At 41.2% G+C, this 27927-nt stretch overlaps 1 protein-coding gene across 1 annotated transcript in view; it reads left to right on the forward strand.

Moving 5' to 3' along the window:
• The window catches only part of Nek11 (NIMA related kinase 11), a 219299-nt gene that overhangs the window by 60831 nt on the left and 130541 nt on the right, over positions 1-27927 (forward strand). The window contains 3 exon segments of the mRNA XM_075967715.1: positions 1236-1354; positions 14352-14416; positions 15599-15725. Of these exon segments, the coding sequence (XP_075823830.1) occupies positions 1236-1354; positions 14352-14416; positions 15599-15725 (311 nt within the window).

A 27927-nucleotide genomic window follows, 5' to 3' on the forward strand; every position in this document is an offset into this window, starting at 1 on the left:
TCTCACCGTTTGCACGCTCCATGGATCTGTGCCTCTCGTCCCACAAAGAACATTTTTCCTTGCCTTTTCTTCCAAGGACATATATCAAACAAGCTTTAATCTTTCAATGTTTTTATATAAAACTTTTGAGGTGTATGGTTTCTCTAAGAGAATCTAACCCTTTATGTTTTGTTTTCCATGGCAATTAAAATATATTAAGACATATTATCATCAGAGTCACACCAGACACTGCCAGGCAGATTGAGGCATTCATGATTGTCAGTTTCTGGTCTTAATTTTAATCACTGTTATTTCATCACCACTTGAATGACCGAATGTTTCACTGTTGTGTGGAGAGCCATGCACTTACCACCAGCCCTTGTATTCCTGAGGGGTGTGCTGGGGTTTAATAGAGAAGAGGAAACTCACTCACTCCAAGACACTGTCTGTTTGTCCATGCCAGAGTCAAAATAATCTGGAGCTGCAAGATGGCTCAGTGAGGAGAAGCACTTAGGCCACACATCTGATGGCCTAAAATAATCTTCTCTTGAAATTGTCCTCTGACCTCCAGCTGTACCACACATACACCCCATTTATACACACATTAACAATACAACAAAATAAGTTAAAATTCTAAAGTGTCTCCCATGGCAACCAGCACTGGTGCCCCATGTCAATACCAATTTCATTTCTTGCAAACATCACTGCAATTCAATTAATATCTCTGATTTGAATTTTACTGTCTTCCATTTTTAACTTTCCCTCATGTTAGGGTTCTGTATGCAAAATTAGGGTACTAGGAATGTTATTCCTAGTCGTATATGAACACAGATTCAGGGGATGTCATATGGATGTTACACCTGATACCATTTCTCTGTTATATGGTTTGTTTTTTCCTTGTTTGATGGCAAAGATAAAACCCGGTTAGATGGACATGAACTGGAGGAGGGATGGCAGATTTTGCTTGTTGACTGATGACAATAGGAATAGGCGCTCTGTTTGGATTTCTGTGGGAGTGACGACGTTTTTAGGAGGACGGATCTCCTGGTTGATAGGAAGGCAGGGTCAGATGGCTTCTGAGGTGTGCAGAGTGTTCAGTTTCCAGTTCCCCAGAAGGGCTGGCCCCTCCTGGGGCATCCATCTCAGTGTCCTCTTAGGTGACTTCTTCTTGGGCCTGCCTACCTTACATTGTTCACAGAACTTGATATTAAATTTTTATCTATAACAGTATGAAAGATTATGTTATTTTGTTTCAGGGCCGAGATCTGGACTATAAAATTCAGGAATATAAAGAAGCTGGGAAAATCTTTCCTGAAAATCAGATTGTGGAATGGTTTATCCAGTTGTTGCTTGGAGTTGATTATATGCACGAGAGGTATGCTGACTTTCTTCTGGGCACAGGTATAGTTTTTAATGCTTGTGTCTGAACTTGAAAGGTGAATATTTTTCATTGATTTGAAAGCAAACAGGTTCAGAAGATGAATCACTACAGTCAAACATCTGTAGTATTTTATAATATGACATTTTTTTTTCTTGAGGAAACTGTTGATTAATTATTTACTCACATAATATTTTTTATATCAGTTGTGTGTATGTCAGTGCAGGTGTGTGCAGGTGTGTGCACATGTGTGCATGCCACAGCTTGGGTGTGGAGGACAGCCTTTGGTAAGTCCTTACCTTTCCCCTTGTCTGCGATTGGATAGCTCATCTTCTCTGCTAAATATTCCAGGCCTATTGGCCTCTGAGTATCCTCTACCTCTATTACCTCCCATCCTGTCAGGAGGGCTCAGTTTACAGACAGGAGTTTCTATATTCAGCTTTTTTTTATGTAGGTATTTGGGATTTGAATCCAGATCCTCGTGTTTGTACAGTCAGCACTTTGCGTACTGAGCCGTATCTCCTGCTTCTCTCTCTCTCTCTTTCTCTTTCTTCTTCTTCTTCTTCTTCTTCTTCTTCTTCTTCTTCTTCTTCTTCTTCTTCTTCTTCCTCTTTCTCCCCCTCCCCCCTCCCCCTCCCCCTCCCCCTCCCCCTCCTTCTCCTTCTCCTTCTTCTTCTTCTCCTCTAGAAACCAAGTTGATCCTCAATGTAGCAGCAACTGTATTGAGTATGGTGGGTGCCTTCTCTAACCATCTTTTGTGAACTAGAGATGATACTCAGGCATCATTAGCAGGTCATGGCAGATAAATAGTCAAACTAAAAGTCAGTTTTGCTATAAAATGTCAAGCAACAGTCAAAGTGTATCCTTCAAGTTTCAGTTATCTGCCAGTCTTATTTATGGAATTTGCCTCAACAATACATTTTAAAACATTGTATGATCTTTTCAGATGTGAAGGTTTTAAATCTTTTTAGACTCATCAAATAGTACCGATGAATTTGTAAGAATAGACTCTTGCAAAGTGGGTGGTCATGGCATGCTCGCTGCGGGAGTGAGCAGAACACCCAGAACAGCCATCTTGAGTGATAGCGATAATCGTAGGGCACAGCAAGGCTTGGTGGTCCAGGGATGTCATTGCTTACGTGTGCTATCTGTGGTCTGATAGTGCAAAAAGTAATCAGATTCCTCTGCAACTGGCCTTGTATCTGCTGAAACACACACTTGGTAGCACAGATGTGACTAATTCAGCTTGACTCCAGCCGTCTCTGTCCTGAGATGACGATGAAATATCACATAATGTTTAGTAAGCGGTCTGAAGCTGCTGACTGGCAGCTGCTGAGCATGGACACTCACATTGCTAGCATCTTCCCTCCTCCCCGTCTCTCTCCCTCCTCCCCATCTCTCTCCCTCCTCCCCGTCTCTCTCCTTCCTGTATTTCCTGCCCCACTGCTTGCTAGCATATTGTTGGCTTATTACATAAAGGATGTGATTATAAAACAATACCATCAACGATGCCCACTGTGGGGCTGTTCTGTATGCAAATAGACAATTGGAATCTGGTTGACTTGATTTATTTTTTATTCTTGTTTTTCTATTTTGTTATTTTAGTTTTATTATACAGAATTACATAAGGCTATTCCCATGTCAGTATAAAATATGCTCCGAGCACATTCCCCCAATGTTTTTGATGTGCTTAAGATTATTTAGTGATAGTGAAGAATAAATGAACTTAAAAAGAACCTCCAAAGAGAGGATTGCCATTTTCCATCTGTCACTATTTATAGAGTCATTCAACAGGGCTACATATATGGATGTTACTGAATCTATGGATCTGAAATTTTATTTTTTGTGATTCAGATGAAAAATGATGGTCTCACTAAATCATTATATTGTATCCAATCATTATAAGCTTCCTATGTATATGCAATGCTAATTTTATGTTTTAATTTACTTTATTCATGTAATAGCACTAAACTAAAGGAAGTCCTAAGCTCAGAGAACAGTTAACTGTGAGTGATAAAAACTTAGGATGTCATAGCTGCAAGGCAGGTGGCTATACAGAGTCACTGTCTTCATTGAATGACAGACCATGACAAGCTGCTTGACGTCTCTGAGCCTTGTTTCTTTCTCTGTAAGACAGTAACAAGGAAGGGACTGTCACTGCTTGTTTCGCAGGGCGTGCACACTGGAAACTAATGAGCACAAGAAGCTTCTGTAACATTATCGTCTGTGGTAATAATTAAATATAGGCGTAAGGGCACAGCTAGCAGACAGGGTTTTTAAAATGTAACAATCACGTATGTTGGCAAGGATGCAGAGCAACTCGACATTTGTCACATTATTTGTGGGGTGTCCACTGGTAGAAATGCGTTGGGGAAATGTGTGATGGTGTTTGCTAGACTAAGCATACAAATAGGGGTTCTAGTCCTTGGGGGGTCAATGATGAGTTGAATATAGACCAAAAGAATCATAGTGAATATACAGTAGACAGACCTGTACTCATGCTCTCTCTGATGCCTACACATGATCAAGTTGTGCAATCATCAAAGATACCCATCACTGGGGTGGATGGGTAAAGAAAACTTAGTATCTATATACACGGTGGGGCTTACTCAGGCATAATGAAGAACCATGTGTCATTTGCAGGAAACTGGATGGAGTCAGAGATAATCAAATCAGGCGACATCAGACTTAGAGACATGCCAGGTGTTTTCTCCCACATGTAGAATCTAAATTTTTATAAAAGGACATGAAAGTAGGAGGAGCCTATTGAGGAGATCAGTGGGAGGGGAAGGGGCTGAAAGGGATAAGAATGATCAAAGTCTACAAGATGCAGGTGTGGAAATGTCATAACGAAATGCATTCTTTTGTATAAATGATATGGACTGACATAAATATCAAAAGAGGAGAGATGAGGCCTGATCATATAGATAAAAATGACTGAGGATGCCTTTTTTTTGTAATGACTAATGCATTTAAGACTCTTAAATCTTTGTCTACAATGGAATGATTAAATAAACTGTATCATTATATAGTGAAATATTAGCCTATAATAAAAATAACACATCAGCAATAATGTATGATCTGAATGACTCTCCAATATACAATGTAGGATGAAAGAAGATGGATGTAGGTGGGTGCACACTATTGTGTGATTGTTCAAATCTAAGTTCAAACTAAGATGCATTCAACTGATGATGAGTCACAATAGAGAGTGCCCTTGGGAATGTACTGTAAGTGACTCAAAGAAAGGATGTGGGATATTGAAATTGTTCTGTATGGAGATTAGGGTTGAGGACTACTTGGGTGATATATACAAATATATTAAGCTCAGGATTTATGCACTTCAGGGTACATTACAGCAAATGATAAGACTGTCAAGAAAAGTAGATGTATACTCTATAGGAGATCAGAAGAGGTATTTCATTTGGTATGCTCTAGAAGGCTTCTTGAGAGAAATGGTGTTTGATTTGCCCAAGGGTAGGCTTTGAGTGTGGTGAAAGATGGCCCAGGGGCTTCCCGGGTTTAAGGAACAGTGAGAAGAGACACACAGAGGTTGGAAAACAATCCAGGTCGAGTGAATGACAAGTGGTTCTGTTGGGAAGGCTCTTGAGGTGAGGGTTTGGATGGAGATATGGGCAGAGAGAAGTTGGGGCCAAGAGGGGCCTTATGTAGCTTGGACAGTGGATATGATTAAGAGGCTTAGTGATGCTGTGTGGCCAGAGCTTGCTTCAGTGAGATCAGATGATAACTTGTGGAAGAGAGGTGGGGTGTGGGACACAGAGAGTGAGAGACAGAGACAGACAGAGAGACAGATACACAGAAAAGGAGATAGAGAGCTAAACTATGAATAATAAACATCTTATATTTTCCATATGTGAGGTTATTGTAACATGAGGTGCTGGCTATGAGACCTGAGGCAAAGGGGAGGCAGTAGAGATTTGGGGAGGATTATAATGAGCTTGGTGAGCTGCAGTGACTGAACTTGAAGTAGGTATTTTAACCTATGACAGAAAGGGCAAAAATAAGGGTTAGAGTGGTTGGACCTACTCATCTTTCATTCTGGAGGGTCCCCAGAACTGGAGGTGGTTATCAAAGATGAAATTGAGGTCTGGGGTCTAGGAAGGTGAGAGCGAAAACAGGTTGGACACAATTGTGCTGAGATTGCGACCATTGCAGGTAAAATATGGAGAGTGGAGGGGTGAGAGAAGGGAGTTTCAAGAGAGTCTTGGGGAAGCACCAGGGCTTGTATTTGTTTTGATTCCTATACTATTAAAGTCCTAAAACCAATACTAGGGTATAGTTTGCTTAGAAAGTGCATTGGTTTGAATGAGAATGACCCTCACAGCCTTATATATTTGAATGCTTGGTTCCCAATTGGTGGAATTGTTTGAGAAGGATTGTTGGGTGTGTCTTTGTTGGAGAAGTTTGTGGGAGTGAGCTCTGAGGTTTCAAAAGCCCACACTATTCCCAGTTAACTCTCTCTGCCTCATAACTGTGTTTTAAGATGTGAGTTCTCAACTACTGATCCAGCACCATCCTCACCTGTCTGCTTCCATGCTCCCCCATTATGATGGTCATGGACTCTAACCCCATGGAACCGTGATTCCCCATTAAATGCTTTCTTTTATAAGTTGTCTTGGTCATGGTATCTTATCACAGCAATAGGAAAGTCACTCTGACAGGAGGTGAGCTCAGGAAGCAGAAACCAATGTGTAGGGAGAAAAGAGAAGAGCATCCAGTGCACACCTGAGCTGCTGGGGCCATTGTTGAATGGACACAGAAGCACCAGGGCATGGCTGAGCTGCTGGGGTGGGTGGTCAGAGGGGCACAGTGGCACCAGTGCACAGCTGAGCTGCTGGGCAGGGCAGTCAGAACAACATAGAGGCAGGACTCTTTCCTGCTTGGTTTAGGTTTTGGATTCCTCTTTGTGCATTTTTTCCAAGAAATTGTTCACAAATTCTTGACTACATATAGCTCTTATTTTATAACATTATTTATCAATTCCCTCTTGAATTATTTTATAGTTTGGAACTTTTGATTTGAATTTGAAAGACAAATAACTCCATCTAAATTCAGTCTCCAGAGGGCTTTGATTTTTTTTTTTTTTTTGGTTTTTGGCTATTCTACTGAGCTGAACTGATGGAGGAGGGTCATCTGTCTATGTGTTACTTTCATTGGTTAATAAAGAAACTGTCTTGACTCTTTGATAGGGCAGAAAATTAGGTAGGTGGAGTAAACAGAACAGGATGCTGGGTAGAAGGCAGCCCCCATGGGGTCAGTTGCCATGCCTCTCCTCTCTGAGACGGACGCAGGTTAAGATCTTTCCCAGTAAGCCACCACCTCATGGTGCTACACAGATTACTAAATATGGGTTAAAGCAAGATGTGAGAGTTAGCCAATAAGAGGTTGAAGCTAATGGGCCAGGCAGTGTTTAAAAGAATACAGTTTCCGTGTAATTATTTCAGGTAAAGCTAGCCGAGAGCCGGGCCACAGCCACCGCTCCCATCACTACACTGAACATAGGGCCCTGATAGACAAGTACTCTACTACTGAGCTACATTCTTAGCCCTTAGAATAGTTTTTGTTTGTCAGAGATTAGGTTTCCATGTATAGCCCAGGCTAGCCTCAAACCTCCATTCCTAAGTGCTGGAATTACAGACATGTGACATTGTACCTGTCTTCAGTTTAGAAAATAAACTTAATTGTCTGTTTTAAAAATGGGTAAAATCCAAAAGGATTTTTCTAAAATAAACAACTAAAAATGTAATGTTAGAAGCCAAGAGTATTCATAGTCCAGTAAAAGCTGCTTTGGCTGAGGAAGGCATGGGGGAGTCAGGACAGCATTCATCACTCCTCAGACACAGTGACTGCCTGCTCATGTCCAGTGACCACAGCAAGTCACATGGCCAAGCCCAGTGGCAAAGAGGTGGAGATGCCCTTACCTCCCCAAAGTAGTACTCCTTACAAGACAGAAAACACTTGGATATTTAGGAACAAGAACACAGCACATACATACACAATATTTTTCTCAGATTTGAACTTACTACTTTCCAACTAAAATAGGTCTATGGAAATTATTCCAGCTTCACACATGTTCTGTAGCATCTATTAGTGTGCTTTGAAAAGTACACAGATTGCTTACGTGTTAATCTGGAGGATCACATTGGAAACAGTGCACACATGTGAGAGGTTAGGCTTTAGGCCTTTGTTTCCAATGTCTTGCAAAATAACTCAGTGCAAATATTGGTTAATTTTATGTCCACTGGAGTGAACAATGGGATGCCCAATTTAAAATGCTGCTTCTGGGTGGTCTCTGAGAATCTGTCTGTGTGAGACTGGCCCTTGAATTAGTAAAGAAGGTTTCCTCCCCATTGTGCGTGAAGGAAGAGGGAAGGGCCCCCTTCCCCGCTTCTGACCTCAGACAGGTATTTAAGTGCTCGCTCCCCAGGGACTCTGGTCTTCAGATGGAGACTGACGCCCCGGTTCTCCTGGGCCACTAGCCTGCGTATGCAGGTGATAGGCCTTCTGAGACACACGTGCACAAGCCAGTTCTCAGTCCTAAGTCATGTATTTGGTTTCATCTCTGGGGAGAACCTTGACAAAATACAGTATTCTAGAGAAGACAAAGATAATGGTAGGGGGATTAAGAAGAGGGAGGGAACAGAAGAAAGGAAAAATGGGCTCCTTCCTTTGAAACATTCCTGTACTATGTTTTAATTTGGTTTGTTTTTTAAATTTGGAATACTTGGAGTCTGTAGCATATGGCAGGTTCAAAAATGAGACTGTTAAAGCCTAGGGATATTAACAGTTCGCTCAGCTGTCTTGAGACTGCTGCAAAACCTTCCTGACGGGGTGTAGAGCTTATTAGCCCTTGTTTCTTGAGGGAAGGTTGGCAGCCCCTTGTGGTGTGCACAGCCTTGGTGATCTGGAAATGTTGCTGATGCTTATGTTAGTGCGCTTCCCCAGTGTGGGGGACAGGCTAATGTACTTTCCCTGAGGTGGCTTTGGCATCACCTCGCCACACACACATTTTTCAGCCAGCTTGCAAAAGTGTTGTGATAAGGTATCTAACTGAGTCTCTAAAAAGTGGCATGGAGAACTCATTTCCTGAGGAAGGCACCTGCTTCAGAATGCATGTCAGCATATTTGGCTGAGGAAGGAGGGGTCCCACCCAAGTCTGGGGGGATGGGAATGCTGAGGTAAGCTGTGGAGTCTCTGTTATTTCTTCTTCTTCTTCTTCTTCTTCTTCTTCTTCTTCTTCTTCTTCTTCTTCTTCTTCTTTTCCTCTTCCTCCTCCTCCTCCTTCTTCTGAGAAGTAGTTAGTCAACTTCTTTTTTTATTTATTTCTATTGAGCTCTACATTTTTCTTTCCTCCCATCCCTGAGCCTCCCCTCCCCTTCAACCCTCTCCCAAGGTCCCCATGCTCCCAATTTACTCAGGAGATCTTGTCCTTTTCTACTTCCCATGTAGATTAGATCCATGTATGTCTCTCTTAAAGTCCCAATGTTGTCTAGGTTCTCTAGGATTGTGATTTGTAGACTGGTTTTCTTTGCTTTAATATTTAAAAACCACTTATGAGTGAGTACATATGATAATTGTCTTTCTGAGCCTGGGTTACCTCACTCAAAATGATATTTTCTAGCTTCATCCATCTGCCTGCAAATTTCAAGATATCATTATTTTTTCTGTTGTGTAGTACTCCATTGTGTATATGTACCACATTTTCCTTATCCATTCTTCAGTCAAGGGGCATTTAGGTTGTTTCTAGGGTCTGGCTATAACAAACAATGCTGCTATGAACATAGTTGAGAACATGTCCTTGTGGCACAGTTGAGCATCCTTTGGCTACATACTCAAAAGTATATTGTTGGGTCTTGAGAAAGGTTGTTTTCTAATTTTCTGAGAAATTGCTACACTGATATCCAAAGGGGCTGTACCAGCTTGCGCTCCCACCAGCAATGCAGGAGTGTTCCCTTTACCTTACAACTTCTCCAGCATAAGTTGTCATCAGTGTTTTGATCTTGGCTATTTTTACAGGTGTAAGATGGAATCTCAGAGTTCTTTTGATTTGCATTTCTCTGATGACTAAAGATGTTGAGCATTTCCTTAAGTGTCTTTTGTCTGTGTTCCTTTGAACTCTAACTTATTTCTTTTTCCCCTTCTTGAGAATGCTGTGTGGTCAGTTCTTGTCAGCACTTTTCCACTTCAAGTCTAGACGTCTGGTGTGTTGGCCATAGGCAGGATATTTTAGAAGGACCTAACGTCTGTCTCCGGCTTCAGCATGGAAGCTCATCATCAAATCACAGATGAGGAAAGTCAAGCAGGTACCTTGGAGCTCAGGAAGGGGTCCCATGGCAGAGAAAAGAGCAGGATCTTCCCAGACTGAGAATTAGGAAGGAGTCATTGGCCTCTGGGAAGCAGAGTTTGCAGGCCACTGTGAGTCCCTGCCAGGTGAAAGATACACCATCAGGGGAAGGAGCTAAGGTGTCAGACACTATTTACATAGGGTCTACGGAAAGAAGGCTAGGTTGTCTGTGCTTTATCCACAAGTCTGCCTCATGGCACTCTGCCTCTGTAAAGCTGCTCTTCACCCCAGGAAAGACCTGGAGGCTGTGGAGAATAGCCCGAGGGGGAGGTAGAGATGGAATCCTAACATGATGCTGACCACAAACAAGCAGCTCCTGAATCTTTACACAGCACCTGGGTGCCATGGACCAGAAAGGAGAGAAAGGTTTCACTTCCGTAGATAAGAGGTGGGGTAGTGATTGGTGAACCATTAGAGATACTTTGGGATTTCTGGAGAAAAATTTAAGCAGTCTAGACTGTTTGTTACCCTTTTTTATTCCCTGGATTTTTAAAAGCCTATTTTAAAGAGCTTGTTGTTGGCCCAGGACATAGTGAGACTTTTTATTGCAGGATACATTTTTCTCACTCAAACTACAAAGTCGTAAGTCACAGTTTTACAGTTCCCCAATAGCTTGACAGCTGGCCTGTTACAGAAGCCTTCTTACTCCATCGCAGAGACAGTCCATTGGATCTTAAAAGCTGTGTTCTAGCATATTCTGTGCATAATGCTAATTCACATATTTTCATGTCTTTGTATGTGAGGGACAGTAATAAATTACTATTTGTAACTCATCTTCTACCTGTCCAGTTGTCACAGATAACTCCCGTATGTGTGCTTTACTTATCCTAATGTCCTGTCAGCCAGTCTTCTGGCATGTTCCCTAGCTCACTACCACAAAGCCCAACCCTTAGATATTCTGACTCCTTGCATGCTTACAGCTCCAAAAGAGAAGATGCTGTCTCCTTGGATCCAGAATCAATAGGGCCAGTGTGAAGAGACTCAACAGAGGAGTCCTTTAATTGCAAGTAACAGAAATATCTCAATCAATAGGAAGGATTCATCATTTTGCTTTCCATGAGGACAGTTCAGGAGTTGGTTAACTGAGGTGACCTCAGCAATGTCCTCTGGGGTTCCTGTTCTTTCTGCCTCTGTTATCCGGTCAGACTTGTTCTCTTGTAGTTGTCAGGCTGCCTGAAACATTTCCATAAACTTCCCCATGCTATAACAATAACTAGGGTCCAGAAAGTATGAAGTTGATCTCTCACTCTCTTACACACACACACACACCTTTTTTTTTTATCTTTTCTAAGAACAGAGAAATATCATCTACAAGTTTATATTGCATGACTTTTCCTGAGAGACGTGAACAAATGTCTACCCCAGTTAGGGTACCAGGAACACTTAGTGAATGAATGGGTTTATTGAGGTTACTAAGAAGCTCATGGATGACTGAAAGACAGCTGTATTACCCTAATGCCCACTCCAAGGTGGACGTTGACTCACAAAGACTATCATTGGTGCTTACTGCACAGCTTGCAGACAGCTCTACTGTACACTACGGTCCATTTGCACACTATAGCATTTGCACACTACACCATGTAACCCCAGGGAAGGGCCTCATGTGCACTAATCTAGTGATGTCAATAGGTCAATCATTTATGGATTCCTCTTGGAGCTTTTGGCTGTTATTTCTCATTTATTTTGGTCTTGGCCAGTCTTGTTACCTAGTATTCCTGGTAATTCTGAGTGACTGAAGAAGGTAGGCGAGTTATTAAGAGACTTCTAATGTGTAACAAAAGCAACTTAGGGGAGAGAGGGTTTGCTTCATCTCAGAGTTCCAGGCCCATCATTGTAGGGACATCAGAGCAGCAGAGCTTAAGGAAGCTTGTCAGCTACATCATAATCAGAAAGAGAGAACAAAGTGTTCAGTTTTTCTTACGACAAGCCTCTCTGCCTACACAAATAATTCCAATCAGACCAAATAAGACCAAATAAAAGATGCCCATGTTTAATGCAGTGCTCCCGAGTGAGACTGGGAAAGCATGGAGAGGAACGAGAGAGAAGGGGAGACCATGCAAAACCCAGAGACCACGAGTTCATTCTCTTGTGGGGGGCAGTTTAAATAGTCTGTGGGAGTGGTCTTGACCTTTCCTCGGGAGGGGTTACTGTTTGGTGGGCTTTCTTGACCCTCCCTGGAGGAGCTGGGGTGAAGCCCCCAGGCAAACACAAAGAATCCATTAATGTTACCCTCAGACCACTCTATCCTTTTTATTCATCCCAGGGCATAGCCTTTGAAATGGTGCCACCAAGTCTGGCTGGGTCTTCTACCCCATTTAACCCAGTTAGGAAAACATGCACAGGCGTGCATGTCCACAGGTCAACCTCCTCTACACAGTTCCCCCTTGAGACTCCCTTCCCCGGTGATCCTAGAGTTTTGTCAGGTTAACAATTTAAACCAACCATGCTACTCTAACTTTCTCTTATACTTTCCCTCTTTTAAAAGAAGACATTTAATTGGGGCCTTACTAACAGTTTAGAGACTTAGTCTATTATCACGGTAGAGAGCATGATGACAGGAAGGCATGGAGCTGAAGAAGTAACTGATAGCTACATCCTAACCCATGGTCAGGGGAGGAAGTGGACTGGACCTGGCATGGGCTTTTGAAACCTCAGAGCACCCCCCAGCCACACATTTCCTTCAACAAGGCCACGCCTCCTAATCCTTCTAACAAAGGCTTCCATTCCCTAGTGACTGAGCATTCAAGTATGTGAGCCTGGAGGGTTCATTATTATTCAAACCACCACCAAAGTCCATAGATTACCCCGGGCTCATTCTTGGTGTTGTATAGGGATTGGGAAGAATGTTTGCTGGCATGAATGCATCAAACTGAAGCAGGGTTTGGCGGCCAAATCCGTTAGGCTCTGCTTACTCAGTTTTCTTCCCCCTTGCCTCTGGCAGCCGCTCTTGTATTTATCATCTTGGTTATTTTGCCTTTTCCTGAATGTCCCTTTTGTTGGTACCATATGATATACAGACTTCTCAGACTTTGTTGGTACCATATGATATATAGGCTTCTCAGACTTCATTGATACCATATGATATACAGGCTTCTCAGACTGGCTTATTTCATTCTACTGTATGGGTTTAGTTTCTGCCAGGTCCTTTCCTGGCTTGATAGCTTGTTTCATGTTAGCCCTGAATGACACCTCGTTGTCCACAGTGTCAGTGGCTTGGCTGTTTACTTACTGAAGAACATCTTATTTACCTCCATGCCTTAACCATTGTGAATACAGCTAATCAATGAGAGGTTTGATGTGGATCTAAGATTTATCCCCACTGAACATGTTGTTATGTGTTCAATGGGGTTAAACCAAGACATATGACTTAATCCCCAGCTCCTAATTTCAGGGGTCACATGTTCCCTTTGAAGTTCTGCTTGGCAATCAGCCCCATCCTTTTGATGTTTCTGCTTCAAGTTTTCTTCTGTCTCCTTTGTGGTTTTGAACACTTGAAATGCACTGAGAGTCTGTATCTCATTTGCTTGTCTGAGCAGCCCAGGCATCTGGTACCATTGCTTATTCTCTGCTGGCTCCTAGCCTGCATTTGTTTCTGCCAGAGGAGTGAAGAGGATGATAACGATCACATTAGATTTTATTCTCTTGGGTCAGGGCCTCTGTGGCCACACAGCTATTGCATACCTAAACCCCTTGTTGGGGTGAGCACTGTCCTTCACTCAGATTACCAACTTCCCTTCTGTGCGCACACAGGCATCCTTCTTTGGTCATCTGGTCACTGTCTGTCTGCAGCACGTGTGGGCTTCTGCCTCTCTGGGTGTGCACTAGCACTCTCTGACGCTTTGTCCAGACTTTCCATCTTCTGCTGTGACCATTACAGCCCGCCCACAGCTTTCTGAGACCACGGCATTCCCAGCGGCAGCCTAGCAGTCCATACCAACTGTCCACTCTGTTTTCAGTTTCTTTCATATAGAACCCCAGGTACTTTGCCGCATCGTGGGCTCAGCTCATGATGCCCGTTTGTAAGCTTTGTTCAGCATTTGGGGCCTTTATAGAAAAGACTTCTTGTGTGATTCTCTCAATTTCAGAAATAGAAGTCTTAATGTACATATTTCACACTGCTGGCTTATAGCAAGACTCAATAAGTATTTACCAGTAGCATTGCCTGTATTGTTGCTTTTACAGAATGTAAACATCTGGTAATAATATAAAGTTCTGTGCTAACCTGCCCATCAGCTGAGGGTATTGTTACTGGATGAGGTGCTACGTATATTGTGCTACAAAAAAAGTAGACAGCCTGGCCTACATGGAGTGTTCTTGGTCAACCTGAGCTATGAGACCTTACCTCAACCTTACCACAACAACCATGAAGCAAAACCAACCAAACAAACCCCTCAGCACAATCTGACCCCTTGAAACACTTGTAAAAAGGCAAGACTCTGGGCTCCTTCCCCTCTAAAGCTCCCATTTACAAAGTCTTCTTCCCTTGGAGAATGAGAAGTGTGGCTTTGCAGCCTTTAAACAGTGAAAGCTGGATCTGTGGATCTATGTTTACTCCCCATATACAACCAAACTCTTGATTTCAAACTGGGTTTGGTTTTTCTGTTTTGTCATCTTTTTTTCCCTTTGTAGGAGGATACTCCATCGAGACTTGAAATCAAAGAATGTATTTCTGAAAAATAATCAACTTAAAATCGGTAAGATGTTTCAAATGCCTACTCTAAAGCTCCAAGTGGGTTTATCCTAGATGTAGTCACAGCAAGCTGAAGTGCATAGTTCAAGTTGGTACTGAAGTAATCCAGCCCTGGCTTCTTCAATCTTTGAAAATGTTTGCTTTGACCTGGATGAGACCAACAAATTCCAGTTATTTTGTCTGTGATTGTCTGATATAAATTGAAGCATAAAACCCTTGCTCCATGGCTGGTTGATTTAACAGGCATGCTTTGCAATCCTCCCCTTTACGGGGCACTTTGTAAACAGTTGACTTGTTTTGCTGGTTTTATGAACTGCTGTAGGTTCTTCATCTACTTAAAAGTTGTATGATTTTTATGTGTATGAGCATCATGCCTGTATGTATGTTCCTGCACCTCTTGCATGCAGTACTCACTGAGGCCAGAAGGGGGCCTTGGATCCCCTGGAACTACAGTTAGAGCTTGGTTGTGAAACTGTGGGTGCTGTGAATTGAACCTGGGTCCTCTGGAAGAGCAGCCAATGAGTACTTTTAACTACTGAGCCATCTCTCCATCCCCACTCACTTATTTTAGTATGATCAGTGAGCAGTGACCATACATAATTTAAATGCCGCTATAATGGCTTTATTAATATTTAATTCTTTGGAACAATATCTCCATTCAAATAGTCACTCAGCTGTCTAAGCATCTCACAGGGTGTTCTTAGGGAAGTAAAGAAAACAGGTTGTGACTAATTAGAAAAGTCAGTTGGTTCAAATTTTTGTACGTATATTCATGAATAGTTTAAATCTTTAGAATTTTCCCTCTGTTGTGAATTTAGATGAAACTCTTCTTCCTGCTCGTGAACTTTCATGTCTTCATCAATCCTACCAGAATCCTTCTGCTAGTTCTTATTATACTTCAAGTGGCTTAACAGCAGGTGACTCTAGTTTTCTATAATTCTAGAAATAATAAGGAATCTGAGGTTATATAATTCACTTTCCTTGTTCAGTCTTCCTTCTCCTATAGAGCACATATGTCTGAAGTTATTGATCACCATTATGTCATTTAAAATGTCACTTTCCTCTTCCTTTAAATGGCACGAAGCACTGCGATACATATGATGAAGTTGTTAAATCAGTTTTAGTTGTTAATTTCCAACTTTTTTGTCTGTTTAAAATATTTATACAAAGTAACCACAATTTCCAGGGGATTTTGGAGTTTCTCGACTGCTAATGGGATCGTGTGAGCTGGCTACAACTTTAACCGGGACTCCCCATTATATGAGTCCTGAGGCCCTGAAGCACCAAGGCTATGATGCCAAGTCTGACATCTGGTGAGTAGGTGGTGGCTGCCCAGGGACTTCTTTCTCTGCCGTCTAAGAGGGCTGTACGCTTTGTTTTGAAGTTCATCTGCTTACTCCAGCTACTCTGTCCCTTTTGGCATTTGAGTTGTTCCGTGGCCGGAGGGAGATGAGGCCTTGGAGCTTGTTATACTCTGTGAAATTCATTTCAAAGATTCTCTCTATTCGTAGATGAGTCGACAGGTTTGGATTCTGTCATTCCTGAACCACAGGGGAAAGTTCTTAATGCGGCAGACACATTAAATTTTGATGTGCTTCAGCTAGCCTGTTAAATAAGGCATTTGTCATCCTAAAGACCAGGCTTTATTTTATTTTAAGGTTAACTCCCAGCTCTGTAGGGAATATGCTGCTTTTCTGCATTTTTAAAGAAGTTTTCTAAAGATACTGGATTTATGGGTAACCAACATTTACCGTTTCCTGGGTTTTCAGTGAAAGAGGCTTCTGTGATATTCCAGTTCCGTGGCGCTCTTGGATCAGGCAGAGCCACTGGGAAAATGCCTCAGCAGCGGGCCCTGTTCAGGGAGTGTTGTTGTGCTTTGAAGGGAGCTTACATAATTTTCAGCATCCATGGGTTGAAGGACAATCTAGCTGAGAGCTTGTTCATTAAGTAAAAATAATTATTGTATGCAAATCAGCATTAAGTAGCTCTGAACTTTCAAGGATGAGCAATGTGAAAGGCATGCCCACTCTGTTTTCTAAAGATGATGAGGTAGAAAATGCCCTTTGGTGTGATTAGGGAAGAGTGAACCACCACAGAGCAGCTGGTGGAGGGCCCATGTAAGAGTTATTTCTCTCTTTACTCTGGTGCCTCCCATGGGAGAGGAGCTGTTAAGATTTGCTCTGTCTCTGACCTCCACATAATCCCATCCCTTTGTTTCTGTCTTGTGATTGTGTTTTCTTAGGTTTTCCATTATAGCTTGCTCTCGCTAGAGTCTTTTGTCCTAGAGGTTCATTCCAGTTCTCCCTTCACTTTCCCTAGTCCTTCCCCATGTGCACCCCACACCAAAGTAAAAAGAAAACTGAAACAAAAGGTAGAAAACAAAACCTACAAAAGAATGCCACCAAGAACCTCCTTCTTTACATCGTTTAACTGAGCGCATACTTCTTCCCTAGCACTGATCAGTATCCTGGGTCTAAAAGCAGAAACACTTGCCTCTTGGCTCCTTGTGAAAAACCTTGCTCATTTTGTGATTCCGTTTTCAGCTCAAAGACAGCAGTTCTGGGCTTTGCAGTGGCTGTTAGTTACCTACCCACCTCTCTCTTCACACTTTTAAAATACTATGAATTTTAAAATAAATTCAAATAGGGGTGAGGAGGACAATGGGGGAGAGGAACTTGGAGGGAAGGATGTGGGGAGGATGTAAAATAAACAGATGAATAAAAATAGATTCAAATATGTAATGTCTTTATGACTTATGACTATGTCATCTTAAGTTACTGTGCCATTTCATCTGGTTAGGAACAGAAAGTTCAGAAAGCCATAGTGTAAGTGTCAGGGATGATGTGTGGCAGTATGCCTGATTCCTTTAGACTGGGTGTTCACACCTTTCTGCCAGATCAGAGGGATGACTCTCAGGAAATGGAGGCAGTAGAACCCCAAGGGAAACAAAGCCTCTTTTTCACTTCATCTGTGCCCATTCCACTTTTTTTTTATTTACAAATTATCCTTGTATTACATGGGAAATGATAAGAATATCAAGCAGTATCCCTGTGGTGTTTTGTGGCTACAGAAGTACCTGACACACACAAAATCCTGGTGTTGGATCAGCCCCCTACCGTGATTATAAACTACTCAGCAAGTGTGAGCTGAGAATGTATCAGCATCTTGACCCCAAATAACCACTTTATTATGAATTTAGTAATTACTTTGCTTGTATCTAAATCAAAACGGGCTTATCTAGTAATGAAATTTCGGCTGCCAAGTCTAAAGTGGGACAAATATGAGAGAACTATTAATTATAGTGCAGATAGAGAAGTGTGACAAGTGATCTTAGGGACACACTCAGGAAAATTAGATTGCACAAGCTGGGAACTCATCTCAGCCTCTGAGTGGGTAGCATCTATGTACCGGGCAATATTTTCTTGGAACTGGGAGTATATATGAATAATTTATAGAGCTTTGCTTTAGCACTAATAGTGGGACATACTATATTTATAGCACTTAAAAAAAGAATTAGTCTAATACTAATTACATTTTCATCTGTTAACACTTGCCCATATGCAGCCTTACCTTCCTTCTGTAATCTGTTAGACCTGCCTGCCGGGTCATTCTCTCTGTTTTTATGCCAATTCCAAGCTGTTTTCATTACTATAGCTCTATAATAGAGGTTGATGTCAGGGCTGGTGATACCTCCGGAAGTTCCTTTATTGTACAGGATTGTTTCGGCTATCCTAGGTTTTTTTGTTTTTCCATATGAGGTTGATTATTGTTCTTGCATGGTCTGTGAAGAATTGTGTTGGGATTTTAATGGGGATTGAATTGAATCTATAGATTGCTTTTGGTAGGACTGCCATTTTTATTATGTTGATCCTACCTGTCCAAGAACATGGGAGATCTTTCCATTTTCTGGTATCTTCTTCAATTTCTTTCTTTAAAGACTTAAAGTTTTTGTCAAACAGGTCTTTTACTTCTTTGATTAGTGTTACTCCATGATATTTTATATTATTTGTGGCTATTGTGAAGGTTGATGTTTCTCTGATTTCTTTCTCAGCTTATTCATCATTTGTATATAGGAGGGATACTGGTTTGTTTTTAGTTGATCTTGTACCCTGCCACATTACTGAAGGCATTTATCAGTTTTGAAAGTTCCCTAATAGAGTTTTTGGGGTCACTTATGTATACTATCATGTCATCTGCAAATAATTAAAGTTTGACTTCTTCCTTTCCAATTTGAATCTCCTTGATCTCCTTTTGTTGTCTCATTTTTTGAAATTTTTATGTGAATGTATGGAACTAGAAAAAACAATCCTGAGTGAGGTAACCCAAACCCAGAATGATGAACATGGTATGTACTCACTCATAAGTGATTACTAGCTGTAAAGCAAAGGATATTGAGGCTATGGTTCATGCTCCTAGAGAAGCTAAGAAACCAGGCAAACCCTAAGGAAAGAAGATTCATAGATCCACCTGGAAAGGGGAAATAGACAAGATTGCTTGACAAAATTGGGAGCATGGGGTTGGTGGGAGTAGGGAGGGTGGAAGGGGAAGATGAGGGGAGAAGGAGAAGGGTGAGAAGAACTTGAGGGAATTGAATAGTCAAGATGAAAGAAGGACAGAGAAGAGGAGAGGGGGCCTGAACTGACCTTGTCCTGTAGTCAGACTGATGAATATCTTAAATGTCACCATAGAACCTTTGTCCAACAACTGATGGAAACAGAGGCAGAGACCCACATTGGAGCACTGGACTGAGCTCCCAAAGTCCAGTTGAAGAGTGGGAGGAATGAGAAATATGAGCAAAGAGGTCAACATCATGATGGGTACACCTACTGAAACTGTTTACCTGAGCTAATTGGAGCTCACCAACTCCAGCCAGACAGGGGAGGAAACAACATAGGTCCAAACTAGTCCCTCTGAATGTGGGTGTCAGTTGTGTGGCTGGGACAGACTGCTGGGCCACTGGCAGTGGCACCCGGATTTTATCCCTATTGCTTGTACTGACTTTTTTGAAATCTGTTCTCATAGGATAAATACTTTGCTCAGCCTGGATATAGTAGGGAGGGCCTCGGACCTCAGCAATATGCCTTACCCTCTCTGAGGAGAGAATGGGAGGTAGGGCAGGGAGATTAGATGGAAAGAATGGGAGTAGGGAGGGGAGGGAGTAGAAACTGGGATTGGTATATAAAATCAAAAACAATAGTTTTCTTTTTTAAAAAAGAAAAAAATTCTTATAGAGATCAGGGATACAAGAAACATAATTAAATATAATAAAAGCAATATACAACAAGCTGACAGATTACATTTAATAGAGAGACACTCAAAGCAATTCCACTGAAATCAGGAACAAGACAATGCTATTCACTCTCTCCAAATAGTAATCAAAATTTTAGCTAGAACAATAAGACAACAAAAGGAGATCAAGTGTATATTAATTGGAAAGGAAGAAGTCAAAGTGTTACTCTTTGCAGATGATATGACAGTATACATAAGCACCCCCCAAAATTCTACCAGGGAGTTCCTACAGCTGATAAACACTTTTAGCAAAGTGGCTGGATGGCAAGATTAGCTCAGAAAAAATCAGTATCCCTCTTATATACAAATGATAAGATGGCCGAGAAAGCAATCAGGGAAACAACACCCTTCACAATAGCCACAAACAATATAAAATGTCTTGGGGTAACTCTAACCAAGCAAGTGGAAGACCTGTGTGTTTTAACTTTTTAAGTTTCACTACACCTGGGCAGTTTATGCTAATTTTCAATTCTAAGAGTTATTTAGGTTATTATACACTAAAGGGAAGCCCATTCCTCTTGTATTAACTTTTTATTTCTTTCTCTAGACATGTAGCTGTAGTCATTATGTATGCCTTTTAAATTTTAATTTTCTTTTTGAAAGACACCATGACGACGGCAACTCTTATAAGGAAACAGTTATTATTATTATTATTTAAGATTTGTTTATTATTTATTTTGTATACAGTATTCTGCCATGTATATGTGCCTGCGGGCCAGAAGAGGGCGCCAGATATCATTGGGGACGGTTGTGAGCCACCATACAGTTGCTGGGAACTGAACTCAGGACCTTGGGAAGAGCGGCCAGTGCTCTTAACCAGTGAGCCATCTCTCCAGTCCCCTAAGGGAACATTCAATTGGGGCTGGTGTACAGTTCAGAGGTTTAGCTCATTATCATCATTGCAGGAAGCATGGCGGCACACAGGCAGACATGGTGCTAGAGAGCTAGCTGAGTGTTTTACATCCAGATTTGCAGGCAGCAGGAAGATAGTGAGACATTGTCTTGAGCATCTGAGACCTTAGATCCCACCCACCAGTGATGCACTTCCTCCAGTAAGGCCACACCTCCTAATAATGCCATTCCTTATGAGCCTATGGGGGACATTTTTCAAACCATCACAAAGTCTACCTGCAAATGATATATGTTATATTCAATAATGCACACACTATCAGCTTTTGTGTGTGTTCATATGTATTCATTTGTGTATAGGTGTGCGTGTGTGTGTCTGTAGATCAAAGCGTAACTTTGGGCTACCATTCACCTCTTTTTGTGAAGCAAGATCTTCCACTGGTTTTGGCCTCGCTCATGAGGCTAAACTGACTCACCAGAGAGGCTCAGGGATTTGCTGCAGTTACAAGTAAGCATATTCGGCTACATCCAGCTTTCTGGGAATCAAGCTCACATCCTCATGTTTGTGTAGCAAGCAGTTTACTAATGAAGCTTGATCCCAAATTTTCACTTTATGTTGGACTGAAAAATAAAATAACCTTCTTGTGTTCTATTATGATTAACAACTTGAGAATAGGGAGGCATGGGAAGAGTCAGAGGCAAGGGACTTATTAGGAGCTGGAGGGAAGAAAAGGAAGGGGAGAAGTTATATGATTGTATTTTAATTTAAAATGTAAAAATAAATAAACCATTCCTTTCTAAAATAAAATGAATAATATTAATTTTCTTTTTGAGACTTTCATATATTAGTACTTTATTACATTATTTCCATCTTTCCTGCATCTCCTAACTCCTCCCATATACCCCTATTCTGAAGTTCATGACCTCTTCTTTTATTATTATTGTTACAATGTGTGTGTCTAAAATCCACTGAGCCCATTTAGTGCTGCTCATACTTGGAACTGGTTAACCTATCAGGAAAGCAGTCCTTGGAGAATATTGAATCTCACTCTCTCAGCAGCTCTTGACTGCCTGCAGCTCTTTCTACACATACCTTTTTAATGAAAACGTCAGAATGTCTCTCAATCACATTGAATGGAAATAGTACTTAAACGATGATAAGATTTTCCAGCACACCATGGTCATGCACACTGGGGCAGTTTTCTGCTTGAGGGCCTGGAAGATCTGTAAAGGAGTAACTTTAGCTACACAGTGGCAAGGCAGTTGTCATTCCATTTGCGATTCATTATGACTCCGTGCTTGGAAACCCTCTCTCTAGGTCTGGCAACCTGGACAGATGGCAGCTTGGGAGATTTAGGGTGGGGAATGTCTCACATTTACCTAATCCCCTCTTCTCCTTTCACTTCATACAATGTGATCCCTCAGGATATATGTGTTTAGCTCTTCTAAGTTGTATATATTTTGGAAAAGGAAAGAATGCAAATCACAGACCTCAAAGTAAAATGCACTTGGTGTGTGTGTGTGTGTGTGTGTGTGTGTGTGTGTGTTGCAAGGAGCGGGCCCTTGTTTGTCCCAGCTGCCTGGCTAGCTTACACCCAGAATAAACACAGAGAAACTGTATTAATTAAAACACTGCTTGGCTATTAGTTCTACTTCTTATTGGCTAACTCTTACATATTAGTTTAACCGATCTCCATTAATCTGTGTATCATCTAGTGGTACTGGCTTACCCAAGATTCTAACCGGCGCCCATCTCAGGCAGAGGATCCATGGCTTCTCCCTTACTCTGCTTTTTTCCTCCCAGCATTCAGTTCTGTTTTCCACGCCTACCTAAGTTCTGTCCCTATCAGCTAGGTCAAGGCAGTTTCTTTATTTGTTAACCAATGAAAACAACACATGAACAGAAGAACCTCCTACACCATATGTGTGTGTGTGTGTGTTTCTCTATTTTTGCTTTCCAAAATGTGCTTTCTGTCCTGAAAAGGATGGGAGTTAGGAGGTGCTATAAGTGTCATATAAAAATATTTGGTTGAAAATTAGAGAAAATAAAAGCATAGATAGATGCAGTTACAGTTATCAGAATAGACAACACATCCAGAAGATAGGTTTTAAAATCTATGACTGGACAATCAAGACATCTTTGACCCCAAATAGAAGTTATTCCAGTCACATTGTCTCATATTTCTTTTGCTAGCACCTACTTGTGTGTGTGTACAGTAGCACTGCAGGTTATTTTCTAGAAGTTCCTGGCTGATAAAATGAAGCCTCTGCGCATTCAAGCACAAGCACATAGCAGTAGATCAAAGTGATCTGAGTAACGAAAAACCAGCATGCTTGAAGTGTAACTAAGAGGATTTCCATAAAAGAGTAGTCACATCAATACTCTTTGGTTACTTAATCAGACTGTGGATCTAATTATTCCATCATCTGCTTAGCAAAGCAATTGTTCATCATTTTACAACCTTAATAAATTCACCAAGCATGGCTCAGGTGGAGTTAGGGCTCCACAACACCAGGGTTTATTTTGTGATGTGCTCACAGTTCATAGACCTCTATCTAATCCCTGTTTGCTTCTAAGCCATGCAAAATCAAAATCCATGCTCATGGCCCTCCTTTCCCTTTCCCACAGGGTCTCACAGCATAGCCTGTATTTGCCTTGATCAGATGCCCTGTGTGCTGTTGCCTAAGGCCCCAGCAATCATTAAAGGTGGATTACAACTCTATATAAGCTCCTGAAGTAAGTTTGAAGCCAAACCCTATCTGAAAGGCTCTGTTGGAGCCAGCCCCAATTTCTAACTCAACAGCTTATAATGAGCATCTGAAATGCTCAGATAGAGGCAGCATTGAGAGGCAGATTGACCCAGAGCTCATGTCTGTGTAGGCAGGCAGTCAGGATCGCAATCCTAGTTCTACCACCTGCTAAGTATGGATGGTGCCCTGAACCTCTTACCTGACCCAATTGCAATTATAGTAATAGTTGTGAGGCTAATTCAGTGAGTTAAAATATGTAAGGAAGCATTGTGGCAATGGCTCAGTGGATAAAGTGCTTGTTATGCAAGCATGGGTACTCAGGTTTGGGTCCCCAGAACCCGTGTAAACAGCTGGGGTATCATGGAGGCCACTTGTAAGCTCAGCACTTGGGAAGCAGACACAAGCTATCCCTGGAGCAAGTTGGCTAGCTCTGTTTCAAGTGAGAGACCCTACCTCAATAAATAAAGTGTGGAGCAATTGAGGAAAATAACCCGTGTCAGCTTTGGGCTTCTACAGGCACTTGCAAGCGCGCACACACACACACACACGCTACACATAGACATATACACAGAAATACATATATGATGTATGTATCTCTCTTTCTCTCTGTCTCTGTCTCTCTGTGTGTCTGTCTCTGTCTGTCTGTCTGTCTGTCTGTCTGTCTCTCTCTCTCTCTCTCTCTCTCTCTTTCTGTGTGTGTGTGTGTGTGTGTGTCAAGAAAGCAGATTTAGCTCATTGGTAGACATTAAGTTTTCAGCTATCAGTTTCATTGGTGTCATGGTAACCATTTGTGTTATTGGTAAATACATTCACCAGTCTGATTCCATGACAGCTCAGGATGTCCTGGGTCAGAGATTGTGGTAGCTTGAATAGGTCCCTATAGGCTCATATATTTGAATGTTTGTTCATCAGGAAGTGGCCCTACTTGAGAGAGATTAAGAAGTGTGGCCTTGTTGGAGTAGTTGTGGTCTTGTTGGAGGAAGTGTGTCACTGGGAGTGTGTTTTGGGATTTCAAATGCTCATGTCAGGCTCAGTGTCTTTCTCTGCCTGCTGAACCACATGTAGAACTTTCAATTACTCCCCAGCATCATGTCTGCTGGCATGCACCCATGCTTCCTGTCATGCTGACAATGGACTAAACTTCTGAACTGTAAGCAAGCCCCAATTAATTGTTTTCCTTTTTAAGAGTTGACATGGTCATGGCATCTCTTCACAGCAATAGAACACTGACCAAGGCAGAGACTACTGTTCTCACGCAGCCCTTCTGATCTGGTAGAGTGAGGTGGGGTTTGTATGGCTTTGTTCTTTCAACTTCTTTTTTTTTCTTAAAAACTTTTATTCCTAGCATAACAAGTACTGATTTGATCTTGACAGTTTTTAGCCATTCTAGGAGCATGCAGAATTACTACCCTGGGGTGCTTATTTGCATTTCTCTGATGTCTAATATGGTTGAGCATCTCATGAGTTTTGATCTTTAGTATCTGTTGAAGATCTTTACCCACTTTCTCTCTCTCTTTTCCTATGCAGTTATGCTTTCCCTCCTTGCCTTAATCAAGCGATAGAATTTGCATGTCCTTAGACAACAGTTCTCTTTATCTTCACTCATCTTCCTTTCTTCTTTGCCATTACCACACTCTTATAAGGAAGGATTTTTTTTTTTTATTTTCGAGACAGGGTTTCTCTGTGGCTTTGGAGCCTGTCCTAGAACTAGCTCTTGTAGACCAGGCTGGCCTCCAACTCACAGAGATCCGCCTGCCTCTGCCTCCCAAGTGCTGGGATTAAAGGCGAGCGCCACCACCGCCCAGCAGGAATGAATTGTTAAATAAACTCTTTTGGTAGCATTTTCACTTAAATTTCAAGTCATTTTATCAATCCTGTGTAAGAACACAAACCCAGTAAGGTTCTGACCATGATTGCATTGGGTCTGTAGATTATTTTAGGAAATTGATATCTTCCTCTTACTGTATCTACCAGTGTAAGTGCATCTATCTTTCCTTCTTCCTCTCTTGCCTTTTGACAATTAATTTCCCTTATCACTATATCATGGCTGACACTGTAGGATCTGGCATTCCTCTTACTAGGCTTATTTCTAGATATTTGACATTTTGTGATGCCAGTGTAATTAATTTTAATTTTATTTAAAAAGTGCATTTTTTTTTTGCCAACTTAGAGACAAGAATGACCTTTGTATCTAGCAGGATTGCTGAGTTTGTTTGCTATTTCCAACGGTTTTTAAAGTGTTCTAGTGTTTACATGTACTCAGTCATTTTGGCATGATTAATGATAACTTAATATTCTTAGCTTATCTTTATAATTAATTTTTCTAACCTTATTGTCTAGGTATTCATTTCCTGTAGTATAGATAAGATATATTGATTCTTATCTTGATCCCAATCATAGAAAATTGTAAATTTCAGTATTTTACCAATAAGTATATTTTTGCTTTATATTTTAAAACCCTACAAATAGAAATATGGATTTCTTCCACTGTCCGTTTTTCTTCTTTTTTTCCTCTTTAAAGAATTTATCTTTAAAAAGAAAACAAACTTTTTTCATAATACATACCAATCGAAATTCCCACTCCCTTCCCTCTTCCCATTCCCTCCACCTTCCCCTCCACCCCACTCCCCATTCACTCCTCAGAGAGGGTAAGGCACATTGCTTTGAGGAAGATCCAAGGCCCTCCCTACTATATCCAGGCTGAGCAAGGTATCCATCCAAAGAGAATGGGTTCCCAAAACGCCAGTACAAGCAGTAGGGATAAATCCTGGTGCCACTGCCAATGGCCCCGCAGTCTACTCCAGCCATGCAACTGACACCCACATTCAGAGGAACCAGTTTGGTCCTATGCTGGTTCCTTCCCAGTCCAGCTGGAGTTGGTGAGCTCCCATTAGCTTAAGTACACTGTTTTAGTGGGTTTACCCATCATGGTCTTGACTTCTTTGCTCATATTCTCATTCCTCCCACTCTTCAACTGGACTTGGGAGCTCAGCTCATGTCTTCAGTGTGGGTTTCTTTCTCTGTTTTCATCAGTTGCTGATGAAGATTCTATGGTGATATTTAAGATATTTATCAGTCTGACTATTAGATAAGGCCAGTTTTGGCACCCTCTGCTCTATTGCTTAGGGTCTTAGCTGGGGTTATCCTTGTGGATTCCTGGGAATTTCTCTAGAGCTAGGTTTCTTGCTAATCTTATAATGGCTCCCTCAATCAAAATATCTCTTTCCTTGCTCTCATCTCTGTCCTTCCTCCATATCTTCTATCCCATTCCCTCAACTTCTCCTCACACCTCCCCTTCTCCTCTTGTCTTTTCCTTTTACCCTCCCTACTCCCCCCACTCCCATGCTCCCAATTTTGTCAGGTGATCTTGTCTATTTTGACTTTCCAGGTGAATCTATATATGTTTTTTCCTTAGTGTTCACCTTATTACTTAGCTTCTCTAGAATCATGACTCAATATTCTTTGTTTGTAGCTAGTATCCACTTATGAGTGAGTACATACTGTATTCATCTTTTTGCATCTGGGTTACCTCACTCAGGATAGTGTTTTCTAATTGCACCATTTGCATGCAAAATTCAAAATGTCATTGCTTTTTACCACTAAGTAGTACTCTAATGTGTAAATGTACCACATTTTTTAATCCATTCTTTGGTTGAGGGGTATCTAGGTTGTTTCCAGGTTTTGTCTATTACAAATAATGCTGCTATGAATATAGTTGAACAAATACCTTTGTAATATGATTGAGCATCTTTTGGGTATATGCCCAAGAGTGGTATTGCTGGGTCCTGAGGTAGGTTGATTCCCAATTTTCTGAGAAACCACCATACTGATTTCCAAAGTGGTTGTACAAGTTTGCATTCCCGTCAGCCGATGAGTGTTCCCCTTACTCTACATCTTCTCCAGCATAAGCTGTCATTGGTGTTTTTGATCTTAGCCATTCTGACAGGTGTAAGATGGTATCTCAGAGTTGTTTTAATTTACATTTCTGTGATGGCTAAGGATTTTGAACATTTCCTAAAATATCTTTTGGCCATTTGAGATTCTTCTGTTGAGAATTCTTATCTATTCTTCTTTACAAAACTACAGATGAATGTTGACTATTGAGTGAAATGTTTTTTCCCAGTCTGTCATGAGCTTAGCCTTTAATGGCTGAGCCATCTCTCCAGCCCACTTTTTCCAAATACGTGAAGGTGATGTTACAGTTTTTCTTTTGTTTCTTCTAGTTTTTTATTGATTGGCTATGTGAATTTTAGGTCAATACCATATTCCTGAAATAAAAATCACTTGTTAATGATATGGACCTTTTAAATATATCATAATATTCTATTTGTGGTGTGTGTGTGTGTGTGTGTGTGTGTGTGTGTGTGTGTGTGTGTATTGGGGGTTTAAAACCTATAATCATGAGAAAATTTATAATTTTTACTTCATATAATGCATTTGTTGTATTTTACTATCTATATTTTTCTGACTTTATAACATGAACAGATTGAGTTAGATTAGTATGAGTCATTCAATAAATGTTTAGAAGAATTTGATAGTAAGAACCACAGATTTTTTTTGAAACTCAGATTTATTATTTAGGTAATAGATAGCAATTAAATAGGATAGGGAGTGTTTTCTGTTTTT

The sequence above is a fragment of the Microtus pennsylvanicus genome, chromosome 3, assembly GCF_037038515.1.
Source record: "Microtus pennsylvanicus isolate mMicPen1 chromosome 3, mMicPen1.hap1, whole genome shotgun sequence".
Lineage (NCBI taxonomy): Eukaryota > Metazoa > Chordata > Mammalia > Rodentia > Cricetidae > Microtus > Microtus pennsylvanicus.